This window comes from Gnatocerus cornutus, chromosome 6 (assembly GCF_029298725.1).
Source record: "Gnatocerus cornutus isolate USDA-ARS CGAHR chromosome 6, icGnaCorn1.1, whole genome shotgun sequence".
In the NCBI taxonomy this organism is placed as follows: Eukaryota; Metazoa; Arthropoda; class Insecta; order Coleoptera; family Tenebrionidae; genus Gnatocerus; species Gnatocerus cornutus.
The window spans coordinates 2,543,185-2,559,183 of record NC_142238.1 but is presented as its reverse complement, the minus strand read 5'-3'; the positions used below and the strand labels follow the sequence as shown (position 1 = coordinate 2,559,183).

At 32.8% G+C, this 15,999-nt stretch overlaps 1 protein-coding gene across 5 annotated transcripts in view; it reads right to left on the bottom strand.

Moving 5' to 3' along the window:
- Positions 1–1,908: 1,908 nt before the first annotated feature.
- Positions 1,909–15,999, bottom strand: part of hlk (hulk) — a 50,484-nt gene continuing 36,393 nt past the window's right edge. For 3 of the 5 annotated variants that reach the window (XM_088039955.1, XM_088039956.1, XM_088039959.1), the window contains 5 exons: positions 9,402–9,728; positions 9,229–9,336; positions 8,438–9,076; positions 8,066–8,389; positions 1,909–2,838 (listed from right to left, as the gene is read on the bottom strand). In XM_088039955.1, coding sequence (XP_087896081.1) covers positions 2,468–2,838; positions 8,066–8,389; positions 8,438–9,076; positions 9,229–9,336; positions 9,402–9,728 — 1,769 coding nt within the window. In that variant the 3' untranslated portion in view covers positions 1,909–2,467. The remainder of the gene's footprint in view (positions 2,839–8,065; positions 8,390–8,437; positions 9,077–9,228; positions 9,337–9,401; positions 9,729–15,999) is intronic. The other 2 variants (XM_088039958.1, XM_088039957.1) reach the window with 1 other exon arrangement.

The following is a 15,999-nucleotide window of genomic DNA, read 5'->3' as shown; positions in this document are numbered from 1 at the left end:
TTAATTTATTACTTAAATAATTGCGCACGTTTCGCAGAATGCACTTTTACTTTTGTTTTTATTCCGCTTTGGTTATGTTTATTTTATATCTAACAAATGATCATTAATTATTATTATTATTCTTTCTCTGAGTAATTGTTTTAAATTAATTTGTGCAAATATATTCGCGCGTTTGCTTTTAAATGGTTTAATTTTTGGCTTATTTGAATAAATATTAGCAGACAATAGAGTAGTTCAGATTTAAATAATTTCACTCTTTTTTAGAAGGTGTTAATTTTATTTAAATTTTATACAGATATGTAGAGAAAATTCATAAAATCCAAAGTGAAACTTGAGAAAATTTAAGAAAATGACGTAAACATAAAAATTGCGTTCTGTTGCTTTGGTGGAACCAGAAAAATCCAAGAGTCTGAGAAAGCCCAAAGACTTCTTAAGAGAATCTAAGAAGAATCTGAGGCAAATTGAGGCAATTAAAGTAAACTTAAGAGAATATATATGATTAAAATTTAAGCAGATTCTGACAAAAAAACGATTAAATCTAAATATAATCTAGAGAAACTACTGGAATTAGAAATATTCTAAAGTCTTTTATTTTTAAATGACTTAAACTTTCTGTTAGTTTTTTCTTCTTGTTATGGATTCTAGACTGTTTTTTTTCTTGATTTTCTATAGATTGTAGTATTTTCCTTCAGATTTTTAATTTTTTCTACTTTCTTTAGATTCTTAGATTTTTCCATTCGATTTTTTTTACATTTTCCAGATTCCTTTAGATTTTCCTCTCTAGGATCTCGTTGAGTTCTTTTTAGATTTTCCTTAGTTCTTTCAAAATCCTTCAGATTTTCTTTATTTTTTCTTTATTTTTATTAAATTCTTTAATTCTAAAATACCAAATAATTTGAAAGTTTTAAAATATGTAGAAAGAAGTATTTATAGAAAATCTAATATTTAAAAAAATTTAATACAAAGAGAATTGAAAGAAAAATCTAGGAATAGAATTTTAAAAATCTAAGAAAAATAATTTGAAAGTTTTAAAATATGTAGAAAGAAGTATTTATAGAAAATCTAATATTTAAAAAAATTTAATACAAAGAGAATTGAAAGAAAAATCTAGGAATAGAATTTTAAAAATCTAAGAAAAATAATTTGAAAGTTTTAAAATATGTAGAAAGAAGTATTTATAGAAAATCTAATATTTGAAAAAAATTAATACAAAGAGAATTGAAAGAAAAATCTAGGAATAAAATTTTAAAAATCTAAGAAGAATAAGTTGAAAGTTTTAAAATATGTAGAAAGAAGTATTTATAGAAAATCTAATATTTAAAAAAATTTAATACAAAAAGAATTTAAAGAAAAATCTAGGAATAGAACTTTAAAAACCTAAGAAGAATAATTTGAAAGTTTTAAAATATGTATAAAGAAGTATTTATAGAAAATCTAATATTTAAAAAAATTTAATACAAAGAGAATTGAAAGAAAAATCTAGGAATAGAATTTTAAAAATCTAAGAAAAATAATTTGAAAGTTTTAAAATATGTAGAAAGAAGTATTTATAGAAAATCTAATATTTAAAAAAATTTAATACAAAGAGAATTGAAAGAAAAATCTAGGAATAGAATTTTAAAAATCTAAGAAAAATAATTTGAAAGATTGAAAATATGTAGAAAGAAGTATTTATAGAAAATCTAATATTTGAAAAAAATTAATACAAAGAGAATTGAAAGAAAAATCTAGGAATAGAATTTTAAAAATCTAAGAAGCTAGAGAGAATCGAAAGAAACATTGAGAAACAAAAAAAAATAAGAATCTTGGAAGAATCTAAAAAATGCAAACAAAATTATAGAGAATCAATTTTGTTTTAAAATTTTGAGATAAATTGAGAAAGATTGGCTTAAGAAAAGATAAACTACATAAACTTACTTTATTTTATTTACAAGAGTATTTACAATGTTCACCTTAAAATATAGATAGCTACATTAACACTTTACGTTTATCTATCTCTTCCTGTTCATAAATTCTCTTGGGAATGATTGTACAACCGCTGTACATAATAATTACATTATCTAGATGAACATTCTTGTGGTGAAGTATCATGATTTTCTTTGGTCCAGGACATGACAATATTAAATGGAGTCGATTAACATTGGGAATATTTCACATGAGTGTAAAAAAAATAAAATAAACAAAGAATCCAAACAAAACAACTTTATCTAAACGTTCCCTTCATACAAGGATGCTGACAATGACAAAATACGCAAATTAACCTAGAAACTTGTCATTTTTGACATTTCCGAAGTTCCAAACTTGAAACACAGATGGCGCCACTTTTGGGTCAGGTCAGGTCAAATAATGCGCGAAAAATATGTAAACTAACCTAGAAACTTGTCATTTTTGACATTTCTGAGTTCCAGACTTGACACATAGATGGCGCGTATTTTTCATTCGACAACATTTGCTCACTCGCTCGCACTTAAGACTGCTTGGGATGAGGGACCACAGCTTGCGGCTGCGTCTTGAAACATTGCAAGAGAAAAGCTGTGTAAATGACGAATGCGATGCTGATGGCGAACAATGCGTACATGAAAATGTTCAGTTCGGGCTGCCTGAAGCGGTTCTTTCGCAGCCATTCCAAAACGTCGGCTTCGGAATGCATGTCGCCGCGGAAAATGCTTGGAAAGCGGCGCCGGAAGTACACGATCGCGGGGAGGTTGGTCACCCCCCATTTGCGGGCGTAACGCGGGTCTGCCATCTTCACGAAGGTGATGTCGAAGTTGTCCGTTTCGCTGTCGATGTTCTCCAGCTTCTCCATGATGGCCTTGCTCTCCTCCGAGTTGAGCTCATCTAGAGAAAAAATAAGAAAAGTTTGTTTAGCTAACTCTGGTTGTGAGAGGCTTTGGAGGTTTCGTTAGGTCAAAGAGGGGGGTCATTTAGTCTGTGAATGGAATTTTCATAGAATATAAAGAAAATCCAAGAAGAATAATAAAGATCTAAGAAAAATGAAAAAAAAAATGAAAATGTAACAGAAAGTTGAAAATATAGGGAATCCTAAAAGAAAATTTAGAAATTCCCAAGTTCCAAATGTCCAAAGAGAATTCAGAGAAACACAAACAAATTAAATAGAATCTAAAAAATCGAAGAAAAAAACGTAGATTTGAATGCAAATTTTATAGGCTGAAATTCAATGAGAATTTAGAATCAGACAGAATAAACGCTCGAAAAAAAAATTCAAGACTAAAGAGAATTAAATAGAATAGAGAATAAAAAAAAAACAGGAATCTGGGAATACATAAGAAGTAAAGAGAATCCAGAAAATTTATATAAAATAGAAAATTTTGGATTTTGAGTTCGTCCAAATTTCTATAATTTTTTGTTTGTTCTACAATTTTGCACACTAAATAAACGCCAATTAAGTAATAACTTCCTCAAATTTTACTGTTTCAGAGTAAAAACTAACGAAATCTACAAAATTCAATGAGAATCTAGAATCAGAATAAACACTCGAAAAAAATTGCAATAATTTAAAGAGAATTAAATAGAATAGAGAATAAAAGAACAGACAGGAATCTGGGAATACATAAGAAGTAAAGAGAGTCTAAAAGAATAAAAAATTTATATAAAATAGAAAATTTTGGATTTTGGGTTCGTCCCAATTTCTATAAATTTTTTATTCTTTTAGATTCTCTTTACTTCTTATATAGAGTAGAGAATAGAAGAACAGACAGGAATCTGGTAAAAAAATAAGAAGTAAAGAGAATCTAAAAAATAAAAAATATATATAAAATAGAAAATTTTGGATTCGTCCAAATTTCTATAAATTTTTTATTCTTTTAGATTCCCTTTACTTCTTATATAAAATAGAGAATAAAAGAACATACAGGAATCTGGTAAAAAAATAAGAAGTAAAGAGAATCTAAAAAATAAAAAATTTATATAAAATAGAAAATTTTGGATTTTGGGTTCGTCCAAATTTCTATAAATTTTTCTTTGTCCTAAAATTTTGCACACTAAATAAACGCCAATTAAGTAATGACTTCCTCAAATTTTACTGCTTCAGAGTAAAAACTAACGAAATCTACAAAATTCAATGAGAATCTAGAATCAGAATAAACACTCGAAAAAAAGATCAAGAATTTAAAGAGAATTAAATAGAATAGAGAATAAAAGAATTTGGGAATACATAAGAAGTAAAGAGAATCCAGATGAATCAAAAATTTATATAAAATAGAAAATTTTGGATTTTGAGTTCGTCCAAATTTCTATAAATTTTTTATTCTTTTAGATTCTCTTTACTTCTTATATAGAGTAGAGAATAGAAGAACAGACAGGAATCTGGTAAAAAAATAAGAAGTAAAGAGAATCTAAAAAATAAAAAATATATATAAAATAGAAAATTTTGGATTCGTCCAAATTTCTATAAATTTTTTATTCTTTTAGATTCCCTTTACTTCTTATATAGAATAGAGAATAAAAGAACCGACAGGAATCTTGTAAAAAAATAAGAAGTAAAGAGAATCTAAAAAATAAAAAATTTATATAAAATAGAAAATCTTGGATTTTGGGTTCGTCCAAATTTCTATAAATGTTTTATTCTTTTAGATTCTCTTTACTTCTTATATAGAATAGAGAATAGAAGGACAGACAGGAATTTAGTAAAAAATAAGAAGTAAAGATAATCTAAAAGAATAAAAAATTTATATTTATAAAATAGAAAATTTTGGATTTTGGGTTCGTCCAAATTTCTATAAATTTTTCTTTGTCCTAAAATTTTGCACACTAAATAAACGCCAATTAAGTAATGACTTCCTCAAATTTTACTGCTTCAGAGTAAAAACTAACGAAATCTACAAAATTAATGAGAATCTAGAATCAGAATAAACACTCGAAAAAAAAATCAAGAATTTAAAGAGAATTAAATAGAATAGAGAATAAAAGAATTTGGGAATACATAAGAAGTAAAGAGAATCCAGATGAATCAAAAATTTATATAAAATAGAAAATTTCGGATTTTGAGTTCGTCCAAATTTCTATAAATTTTTCTTTGTTCTACAATTTTGTACACTAAATAAACGCCAATTAAGTGATAACTTCCTCAAATTTTACTGCTTCAGAGTAAAACTGACGAAATTATAGAATTTTATGGAAATTTTTGAACTTTTAGTTCGTCTTTCAAACGAAAATTTCTGGAGATTTACCTTTTTGATACATTTGTTTTTATAATTTTGTACATTTGTAGTACCATATTTTATTGCTTACGAAGTAAAACTGTCGAAAGTACAAAATTTATTGAAAAAATTTGAATTTTGAGTTTGTTTTTTTAAATGAAAATTTCTAGAAATTTTCCCTTTCGATCCATGTTTTTTGCAATAACTAAATAATCAGCATCCAAATTTCACTGTTTTGGCGTTAAAGTCGTGAGAATTAAAAACTTGAACACATTTTAGATTTTGGGTTAGTTTTTCAAGGGTTTCATGCACAATTGTGCCGATTTTTCGATAATTAACCCGTGGATCTTAATAAAAATTTACAATTTAATGTGTGTCGACCTCTACTTTTCTAAATCAGCTTCGACAACCGTGTAGCGTAGCAGAAATCGTCTTTTAGCTTTAAATATAGTAGATTTTAAGTTCATTTTCAAATAAAACTTTCTAGACAATTTTCTTCTTGTTCCAATGTTTTACAATTATGTACACCAAACAAACACCCTTTTACTAATAAGTCAACAAAAATTCACTATTTTGGCTTTAAAGTTGTGGGAATTTCAACATTAAACGAAACATTTTGGATTTTGGGTTGGTTTTTCAAGGACTTTCTGCACTATTGTGTCGATTTTTTAATAATTAACCGTTGGATCTTGATAAAAACTCCAGATTTAATGTATTTTGACCTCGACTCTTCAAATACAGCCTCCAAAATCGCGTGTGCGTAGCAGAAAACGTCATTTAGCTTCAAATATAGTTGATTTTTCTACGGGTTTTTGTAGATTTCATGCACATTTTAGCCCATTTCTTCAGAATTAAACGTAGATCTTAATAAAAACTTCTTATTTCATGCATTTCGACGTCTACTTTGCAAATACAGCCTCAAAATGAAAATTTAGATGATTTTTCGACGAGTTTTGTGGACTTCAAGCACATTTCTACCGGTTTCTCCATAATTAACCGTTGAACTTTGATAAAATCTCACGATTTGATGTATTTCGACATCTAATTTTGGAATACAGCCTTCAAAACCGCGTGTCTATATCGTCATTTAGCCTCAAATATGTGATTTTGAGGTCATTTTCAAATAAGAATTTCTTAAAAATTTTCTTCTGGTTCCAATAAACGCCCCTTTAGTAATAAGTCTACAAAAATTCCTTATTTTGGCGTCACATTTGTAAGAATTAAAAATTAAACGAAAAATTTTAGATTTTGTCTAGTTTTTCAAGGACTTCAAGCACTTTTGTGTCGATTTCTCAATAAGTAACCGTTGAATTTTGAAAAAAAAATCACAATTTGATGGATTTAGACCTCTATTTTTCTAATTCAGCCTCTTTGATCCTGTGTTTATAGCACAGAACTGAATTTAGCTTCAAATGTAAGTGATTTTTCAACGAATTTTGTGGATTTTGTGCGTGTTTGTTACGATTTTTTCACAATTAACCGTTGAATCTTGATAAACACTTACTATTTAATGTATTTCGACCTGTTCTTTTAAAATACATCCTCGAAAACCCTGTGTTTATAGCAGAAATCGTTATTTAGCTTCAAATGTAAATGATTTTTCGACGGGATTTGTGGATTTCATGCATATCTGTACCCATTTCTCCACAATTAACTATTAGATCTTTATAAAAACTGACTATTTGATGTATTTCGACCTCTTCTTTGCGAATACAGCCTCAAAAACCGCCTGTGCAAAGCCAGAAAACGTCGTTTAGCTTCAAATAGAGTTGGTTTTTCTACGGGTTTTTGCCGATTTCATGCACATTTCAGTCGATTTCTCCAGAATTAACCGTTGGATCTTGATAAAAATTCACGGGTTGATGAAATTCGACCTCTACATTGCGAATATAGCTGCAAAAACCGCGTGTGCAAAGCCAGAAAACGTCGTTTAGCTTCAAATAGAGTTGGTTTTTCTACGGGTTTTTGCCGATTTCATGTACATTTCAGCCGATTTCTCCAGAATTAACCGTTGGATCTTGATAAAAATTCACGGGTTGATGTAATTCGACCTCTACTTTGCGAATACAGCCGCAAAAACCGCGTGTGCAAAGCCAGAAAACGTCATTTAGCTTCAAATAGAGTTGATTTTTCTACGGGTTTTTGCAGATTTCATGCACATTTCAGCCGATTTCTCCAGAATTAACCGTTGGATCTTGATAAAAGTTCACGGGTTGATGTAATTCGACCTCTACTTTGCGAATACAGCCGCAAAAACCGCGTGTGCGAAACCAGAAAACGTCATTTAGCTTCAACTAGAATTGATTTTTCTACGGGTTTTTGCAGATTTCATGCACATTTCAGCCGATTTCTCCAGAATTAACCGTTGGATCTTGATAAAAATTCACGGGTTGATGTAATTCGACCTCTACTTTGCGAATACAGCCGCAAAAACCGCGTGTGCAAAGCCCGAAAACGTCATTTAGCTTCAAATAGAGTTTTTCTACGGGTTTTTACAGATTTTATGCACATTTCAGCCGATTTCTCCAGAATTAACCGTAGGATCTTGATAAAAATTCACGGGATGATGTAATTTGACCTCTACTTTGAGAATGCAGCCTCAAAAACGGTCTGTATGTAGAAAAAATCGTTATTCAGGTAAAATTGTAAGTGATTTTTCGACGAGTTTTGCATTGACATGCACATTTCAGCCGATTTCTCCATAATTAACCCTTGAACTTTGATAAAAAAAATCAGAACATAATATAAATATGAATCCATAAGGGTTGAAGAAAGATCAAAAAGAATCTAAAATTACAGAACCATAAGAAACACCATACAGATTCTAGAGAGAATGAAAAAAGGAAACTCCAAGAGTACCTAGAGAACTGGGAAAAAACCGAGAGAATTTGACTAATTTAACTTACAGAAGAACACTGTCACGAACTCGTTCTCTTCCAAGAGCTTCTCCAGCATCTTCTTATTGACTTCCTCGATTTCGTTTTTGATTTCGAAAACGTCTTGAGACGTGAGCCAGTCGAGGACCTTGTCGGATTGGGTAAGATCGCCTTCGTACACCATAGGAGTCTTCTTGCGAAAGTACATTAGAGCGGGAAGAGTGTGGAGACCTTGTTCAGCGGCTGCTTCAGCACTGCAGATCTTGACGAAATCAATACCGAACATGTCGGCTTCTCCGTCGATATCCTCCAAGTTTTCAAGAATTTCATCGCACTCGGGGCAATCTTCATCATCTACAAAGCAGTGTTAACCTTAGAGGGTTATGGTACGGTAGTACTCACAGAAGAAGACGGCGAGAAACGGGGATTCACTCAGCAGCCGCGACAACATCCGCTCGTTCACCGACTCGATCTCATCCGCTAGTTCTCTGTTATCGTCATCAGTGAGCCACTCCAGCACCGAGTCTTCGTTCTGGAGATCTCCTTCGAACAGCAGCGGGTTTCCATTCCTGAAGTAGACCAACGCGGGGAATGTCTTGATGCTGTATCTCTTCGCCAGTTGTGGGTCCTGGATTCTCACTAGATGGATCCCGTAGACGTCGCACTCATCGTCGATTTTCTCCAAGTCCTCCAGGATCTGCTCGCAGATGTGACAATTCTGCTTGTAGAAATAAACAGCGAGGTACTGTGTGTCTTGGACTAAGTTTTCCAACATGACTCTGGTGATGAGCTCGATGCGGTCTTCAGTGCGCTGTTGGATCAACCACTGGAGGACTTCCTCTTCTTCTTCCAAGTCGCCTTCGAAGACGCCACCGACGCCGTCTTCAAAGTACATCAAAACGGGGTAGTCGGTGGCTCCGTATTGCTCGGCGATGCGGAGGTCTTGAGTTTTGACGAAATGGATGCCGTGGCGCTCGCAGTCGTCGTCGATGTTCTCGAGTTCTTCGAGGATGTGGGAACACTGCTCGCATTCGTCGTTATCTACGCAAAGAAAGTATAAGTATCGACATTTCTAGACACTAATTGGTAGAAAAAACAAAACTCAGGTAAGTCGTTGATCGTCGAAAGAAAAACTTAAGGAAAAGTGTCCCTGTTTGAGGAAAGGCACAACACTCTACTACGGGAAAAAGTACCGTCTTTGATCGTTTCGCCTTCTTCCTCTGAAGTAGCCCGCACTTTGTGAGTCTTCCTCCCCTGTTGCTGTTCTTGAGCACTGCATAACTCACACAGTGTCTTGTTCCCTGCACATACAGCGTTTGATGTTAGTGAAGCAGTCAAATCAGTTACAACGCTCGACGATACTTACAGAAGTAAACAGCGAGAGCGTCTTCTTCGTCGATCAACCTCAAGAGCTCGTTGCCTTCGGACGCCTCAATCACATCACCAGAAGGGTCCTGTTGCGTGAGCAACCACTGCAAAATCTGCTGCTCGTCGTACAAATCACCAGCGTAGATCACCGGTTCTTTCGATCCAAGTTTGAAGAAGAGAATCGCAGGGAGCGCGAACACCCCAAACTGTTTCCCCATCTGCTTGTCGTCGATCTTCACGAAGTTGATGCCGGCCGAGTCGGCCTCGTCGTCGATGTGCTCCACTTCGGCGAGGACGCGCGGGCATTGCTTGCAGTCGTTGCTGTCTAAAGAAACAATTAAAGTTGGTAATGAAGAAATGCACACAATTTTTATGTGTTGGCAATACCTGGTGTAACAATGCGAAATTTGTGCTCCGTGATTTTACCCAAAATCTGGGCGGTTTCGAGCAAAAAATTTCACAGTAGTGGAGACAAAAGTCACAGAATAACAAACAGTATGATTATAGATGCAGTATTTAATTATTTTTGACTGTGTTTTTACTATGGTGAGATTGAAACTTTTTAATATGTATTATCTGTACTGCCTTTGAGTAGTAATTGTTTATTTTAGGACACTTTTGGCGTAATTAGTGGTCCAAAAACGTCACTGACGTAAATAACAATATAAATAATTTTTAAGAAACATGAAAACAAAGCGGCAAAATAGTGTACGCCAGGAATTCCAGAGCCATCCTTGATCCTAGAAACATTTATAAACACCTTGTATTTTTTTTTTGAATAAAATGCGTTTTCAATCTTGTAAAAACAAAAAGGTTTTTATGTGTTATTATTTCAGAATTAATAAACATTGCAATTTCAGATCCCAAGTTTTCAAATCTCAGAATTTTAGATTGAGGCGGACATTATTTTGACGTGTTGTGTTCAAAATTCAAATCTAAAATGAATTGCAAGTAGACCAAAAATCACCAAATATCTCAAATTTTCAAAAGCCAGATTTACACCTGTTTGGTGTAAATTTTTCCATCATTATAATTTTATTTTTCCCCTTCTTCATTCGTCAAAGACCGATGAGAAAATCGAATTCCTTTTGTGCCGCTCGCATTGTTCTGTGCTCTGTCACTTTGAACTCATGTCGATAATGTCACTTGTCAAACGTCAAAATCGCCAATAGGGAATGAATTTAAACAACAAACAGAGAAATTAAGCAGAGGTTGAGTCAACTTTATCCCTTCAGCGATTCAGTCGTCTTAAATCAGTGTCTACTTCATAATTTTTGAAATTATTGTGAGGTTATGTAACCAACGTTTCAATCATTATCTTCGTAAAGCGGCAATTTTTAATTTGTACGGAAAATCATAGAGGCGACTAGATGTAAATCTTTATCAAACACGCTGTATTTTTATTTATACAAGGTGTTTATAAATGTTTCTAGCATCACAAGGGTGGCTATGCCGCTCATTACAAATGTGGGTTTCGATTTTTCAACTGACATGGAGTGCGGGCACTACTGCCTGTAAAGTATGCAACCTCCCACTCTGGAGGATCAACAAACGATTTAAATACCATTGAATTCGTTGTTTAGATGCAGGATTTAATTATTTTTGACTGTGTTTTTACTATGGTGAGGTTGAAACCTTTTAATATGTATTATCTATACTGCCTTTGAGTAGTAATTGTTTATTTTAGGACACTTTTTGCGTAACTAGTGGTTCAAAAACGCCAACGAATGACAACTTTCCAAATTTGATATTTTATAAATAGCAAAAAAAGTTACAGGCTTTTGTCGCTTGACGATAAATATTAAAATAAAATTAAAATATCTGCAGATTAGACAAAAAAATAATACAGTGCTTTGTACTTTAAATGAATAAGCTTTGATCTTCCTTAATTTTAGAAGAAAGAATTTGGAAATGATAGATTGTCCACGAGTTTTTGAATAAAGTGAACTTTTCCTTGGTGTTGGACATCTTCGATTTTTAAGAAAAGTTGCTCAGAATACATTCCTTACAAAATTTCAACTTAAAGTTCTTTTTCTATTTTTTTAAATATTAAAATCTTTAAATTCGATCGTTAATTATTGATAATAAAATATTATTATTTTGTTTATTTCTACTAAATAAATGATTTTGTTTATTTTTTAGTTCGTATAAAATTATACTTAATGAGAACTCAAAATTTAAAGTTGAAAGTGGTTCAAAATTGTGTAAGAGAGGATGGACAACATTGTATGTAAGAATTCATGGCTCATTTTGGCTCACCTATTCTTATTATACAATATTTTACTGCTTCAAAGAACTGTATGCGATAAAATAAAAATTGGTAATTTTTCGTTTAAAAACTCCTCATTTGGTATAAATAAATTTAAAATTCGATTATAAGCAACTTCTCTTAGAATAATACCTAACTTTTAGAAAAATTCCTAACGCGAAGTTAATTACAAGAAAATAGCTATATTTAAAAAATTCAAATATATTGAATTCACCATATCTGCTGTTTTTAGTATCGTCATGGATTTTGCAAAGTTGCAAGTTGCATATAAGTATCCCTCAAAAAAAACTTTACAATTTTATCAACATTTAACTTAATATGCCAAAAATGAATAGAGATACCAGCTTGTATTCTGGCTGGAATTAAACATTTACCATTCACTGATCAAAATTATCATTAAGGCAATACATTTTAAGAAGTTGCAACCCAACTACAATACAAAAAATTATTAAATACTGCATCTAAACCACTATTTCAATCGTATTTAAATGGACCGGCACAGTTTGTTGATCCTCCAGAGTGGGAGGTTGCATACTTTACAGGCGGTAGTGCCCGCACTCCTCTTCAAAAAATGGGTTTCGTAAAAGCAGAGAACGCAAATTAAAGAACAAGTGAAGAACCAAGAACAAAAATTACAACTTTTAGAGAAAAAAAATTAGAAAAAAAAACATAGTGATAAAGGGGGTTCTAGATGCGGAAGAAGAAAATCCAAGAGAAGACACAAAACAAAAGGTAAAACGAAATATCGAAAAGATTGGAGTCCAACTTGATGAAGAGGAAATAGAAGAGCAGTTCAGAATAGGAAAATGTAGACCGATACTAGTAAAACTTAACCGACTGAGCAAAAGAACCGAAATTTTTCATAAAACAATAAACCTGAAAGGGACAGATATCTGGATCGACGCAGACTACCCTAGAGACATTCAAGAAGAAAGAAGAAAATTAATACCAATACTCAAGGAAGAAAGAGCGAAAGGACACAAAGCACAATTAAAATACAACAAACTCATTGTAAATAACAAAAATTATAATGGAGCAAACAGAGACGAAAGTGAACAAGGACCTAGTAGCGTAAATCCAATGGAAACCATGGGAAAAAATAAGAGAAGCGTCAGTGACAGGTCACCCACAGCTGTTTCTCTAGCTGCAAATCGCTACCTAGAAACTCCAACATATAGCAAAGCAAAAAAAAGTATTGGTTTGATGAAGAATGTCGGGAAGCTTTGGAGGCAAGAAACTTAGCAAAAATGGAAAAACCTACCAACAATACTGAGGAAAAAAAAAGAATATTTGAAGAAAAAAGAAGACAAGCAAAACAAATATGTAGACTGAAGAAAAGAATGCACATAGAAAAACAATATCGAGCGATTGAAAACCACTAGAAAAATAAAGAAATACGAAACATGTACCAAGATATCAAAAAAACGAAAAGAGATAACAACACACAGATAACGTGCTGCAGAAGTAAAGACGGAAAATTACTTGGAGAAGAGACAGAAATACTAAAACGATGGGCTCAATATTTCAATGACCTACTAAGCGAAGACAAACAAGAACAAATGAAAAAATCATGGCAGATGTAAACAAGGAAAAAGAAAGCACTGAAAAAACAACAGAGCAAGAAGACGTCGAAAAACCAACAGAGCAAGAAATAAGACAAGCAATCGTCATTTAAGATCAAATAGAGTTGATTTTTCTACGGGTTTTTGCAGATTTCATTCACATTTCAGCCGATTTCTCCAGAATTAACCGCAGGATCTTAATAAAAATTCACGGGTTGATGTAATTCGACCTCCACTTTGCGAATATAGCCGCAAAAACCGCGTGTGCAAAGCCCGAAAACGTCATTTAGCTTCAAATAGAGTTTTTCTATGGGTTTATACAGATTTTATGCACATTTCAGCCGATTTCTCCAAAATTAACCGTAGGATCTTGATAAAAATTCACGGGTTGATGTAATTCGACCTCTACTTTGCGAATACAGCCTCAAAAACCGCGTGTGCAAAGCCAGAAAACGTCATTTAGCTTCAAATAGAGTTTTCTACTGTTTATACAGATTTTATGCACATTTCAGCCGATTTCTCCAAAATTAACCGTAGGATCTAGATAAAAATTCACGGGTTGATGTAATTCGACCTCTACTTTGCGAATACAGCCTCAAGAACCGCGTGTGCAAAGCTAGAAAACGTCACTTAGCTTCAAATAGAGTTGATTTGATGTATTTCGACCTCTATTTTTCGAATTCAGCCTCCTAAACCCTGTGTTTATAGCACATAACTTAATTTAGCTTCAAATATAAGTGATTTTTCAACGAATTATGTGGATTCACAATAAAAAATCACAAGGAGTAAGACAAGGTGGCCCACTGTCAACAGACCTCTTTAACTTCGTGTTGGAAGCGATCGTACGAGAATGTAAAATACAGACTACGGGATTAATTTATCATCACAAACAACAATGTATAGCATACGCCGATGACTTGGTCATTCTTACAAGATCAAGGAAAGAACTGGAAAACAGCTTCAAGAAATTCGAACAAGAAGCAGCAAAGTTTGGACTAAGGATGAATGAACAGAAGACGAAATAAGACGAAATATATGGAGATGGGAACAAGCACTGCAGAGACCGAGAAGTACATCGAACTAAAAACGGAGAAGAAAGAATATAAAATTGAAAAAGTAGGGGAATTTGTGTAGCTTGGAGCAAAATTAACAAGTAAAGCAGAAGAAGGAAAGGAAATTGAAAACAGAAAAGCTTGAAATTTGGGAGAGGAAAAAATGTCTGGAAGAAGGAACTGGCGGGAAAAGAAGAAGAGGTCGCTCGAGAAAAAGATGGCAAAGAGAGACTTGGCATGTGCGGGAGTCATCATCAATGAGGAATTGGAAAGAAGTGGCGATGAATCGAGAGAAATGGAAACATTAAATTTCCATTCTGGGTAGGCCGTGTATTTTGGACGTGCGTTGACTTCTTGTTCGATAACTAGCAAATCTCGCAAATATTAACTCGAAACTACTGTAATGGTGTTAGTTACGACATGATTTTTTTTCTCAAAGCCAACTGCGAATGGAAATTTAATGAATCACACAATAGTTGACAAGGCTCTAGAAGCTGACACAAAAATTTGTTTTGATATCACGGTTTCTTTGGCGTCGCGACGCCTAAAAAGTTTAATTTTTAGCGATTTTTGGGTTTTTGCGGTAATATTGGCGAATTCAATTTTTTTTCAACATAACTATAATACAAATATTTGAGTTTTTATTTTAAATCTACTTCAAATGGTGTTTAAAATTTGCGAAAAAAACGCTGTTTTATCAAGTTAGTTTTCAACATTTTGACGGTGCAGTGACAAACTACGTTTACACCAAAATTTCACAAGTCACTTCATTCACTCGTATGAAGGTGAATTTTGATTAGCTCGGGTATGTTGCACGTTCTGGACACTAGAAATCGTTAATTAACATCGACAAAGCGACAATTTCGCCAAGTAAGACTTTTGTTACCTTCTAAAACGAACCAAAGAATAGATGTCATTTGTGACACAAGATGTTGACAGATGGGTGTAAACGTAGTTCCCAATTTTGACGTAATAAAATTGGAAACTAACTTGATTAAACAGCATTTTTTCCTCAAATTTTGAATACAATTTACATTAAATCTAAAATGTCAACTGAGATATTTTTAACACATTTACATTGAAAAAAAAATTACATTAGAGGTTCATTTCATAAAACTTCACAATTAGCTAAAAAATACACATTTAAGGCGTCGCGACGCCAAAACTATAAGTGATAAAAAATAAATTTTTGCGTCGGCTTCTAGAGCTTTGTCAACTATGAGTGTACAGTCTGTTTCACCAACTTATCCCGATCTCTCATAAAAGCGTTCATAGCAAGAAATGAAATACGTTTATGGTTTTATCTCTTTCTATCCGATAACTGAAGCTAAAGCAAACCAAGAACGTATAGCATTAAGATTGTGTTTCTCTCTGTTCTTTTCCAATTTAAGAAGTAAAGAGAGACAGAGGCTCTCAAATATGCCGAGTGTTAGATCAGCTCTCAGGGTGCAACTAGGAATGCGAACACCGACAACAATAGAACACAAAAATCACTAAAGAATTGCACAAAATTTACTCTAAGAAAACATAAAAAAATTTACCTCCATGTAAGTTCACTTGAGTACCTGAGGGATTAGTACCCGTGACTCACTGAACCTGACTTGGAACAAAATAATGAGAATTTAAATTTTTAAAAATAAAGTAATATTTGACAGCGTACTCTGTCAAATACAGACAGAGCGGGATGTCGGTACTTGAACCGTACTCTTAAAT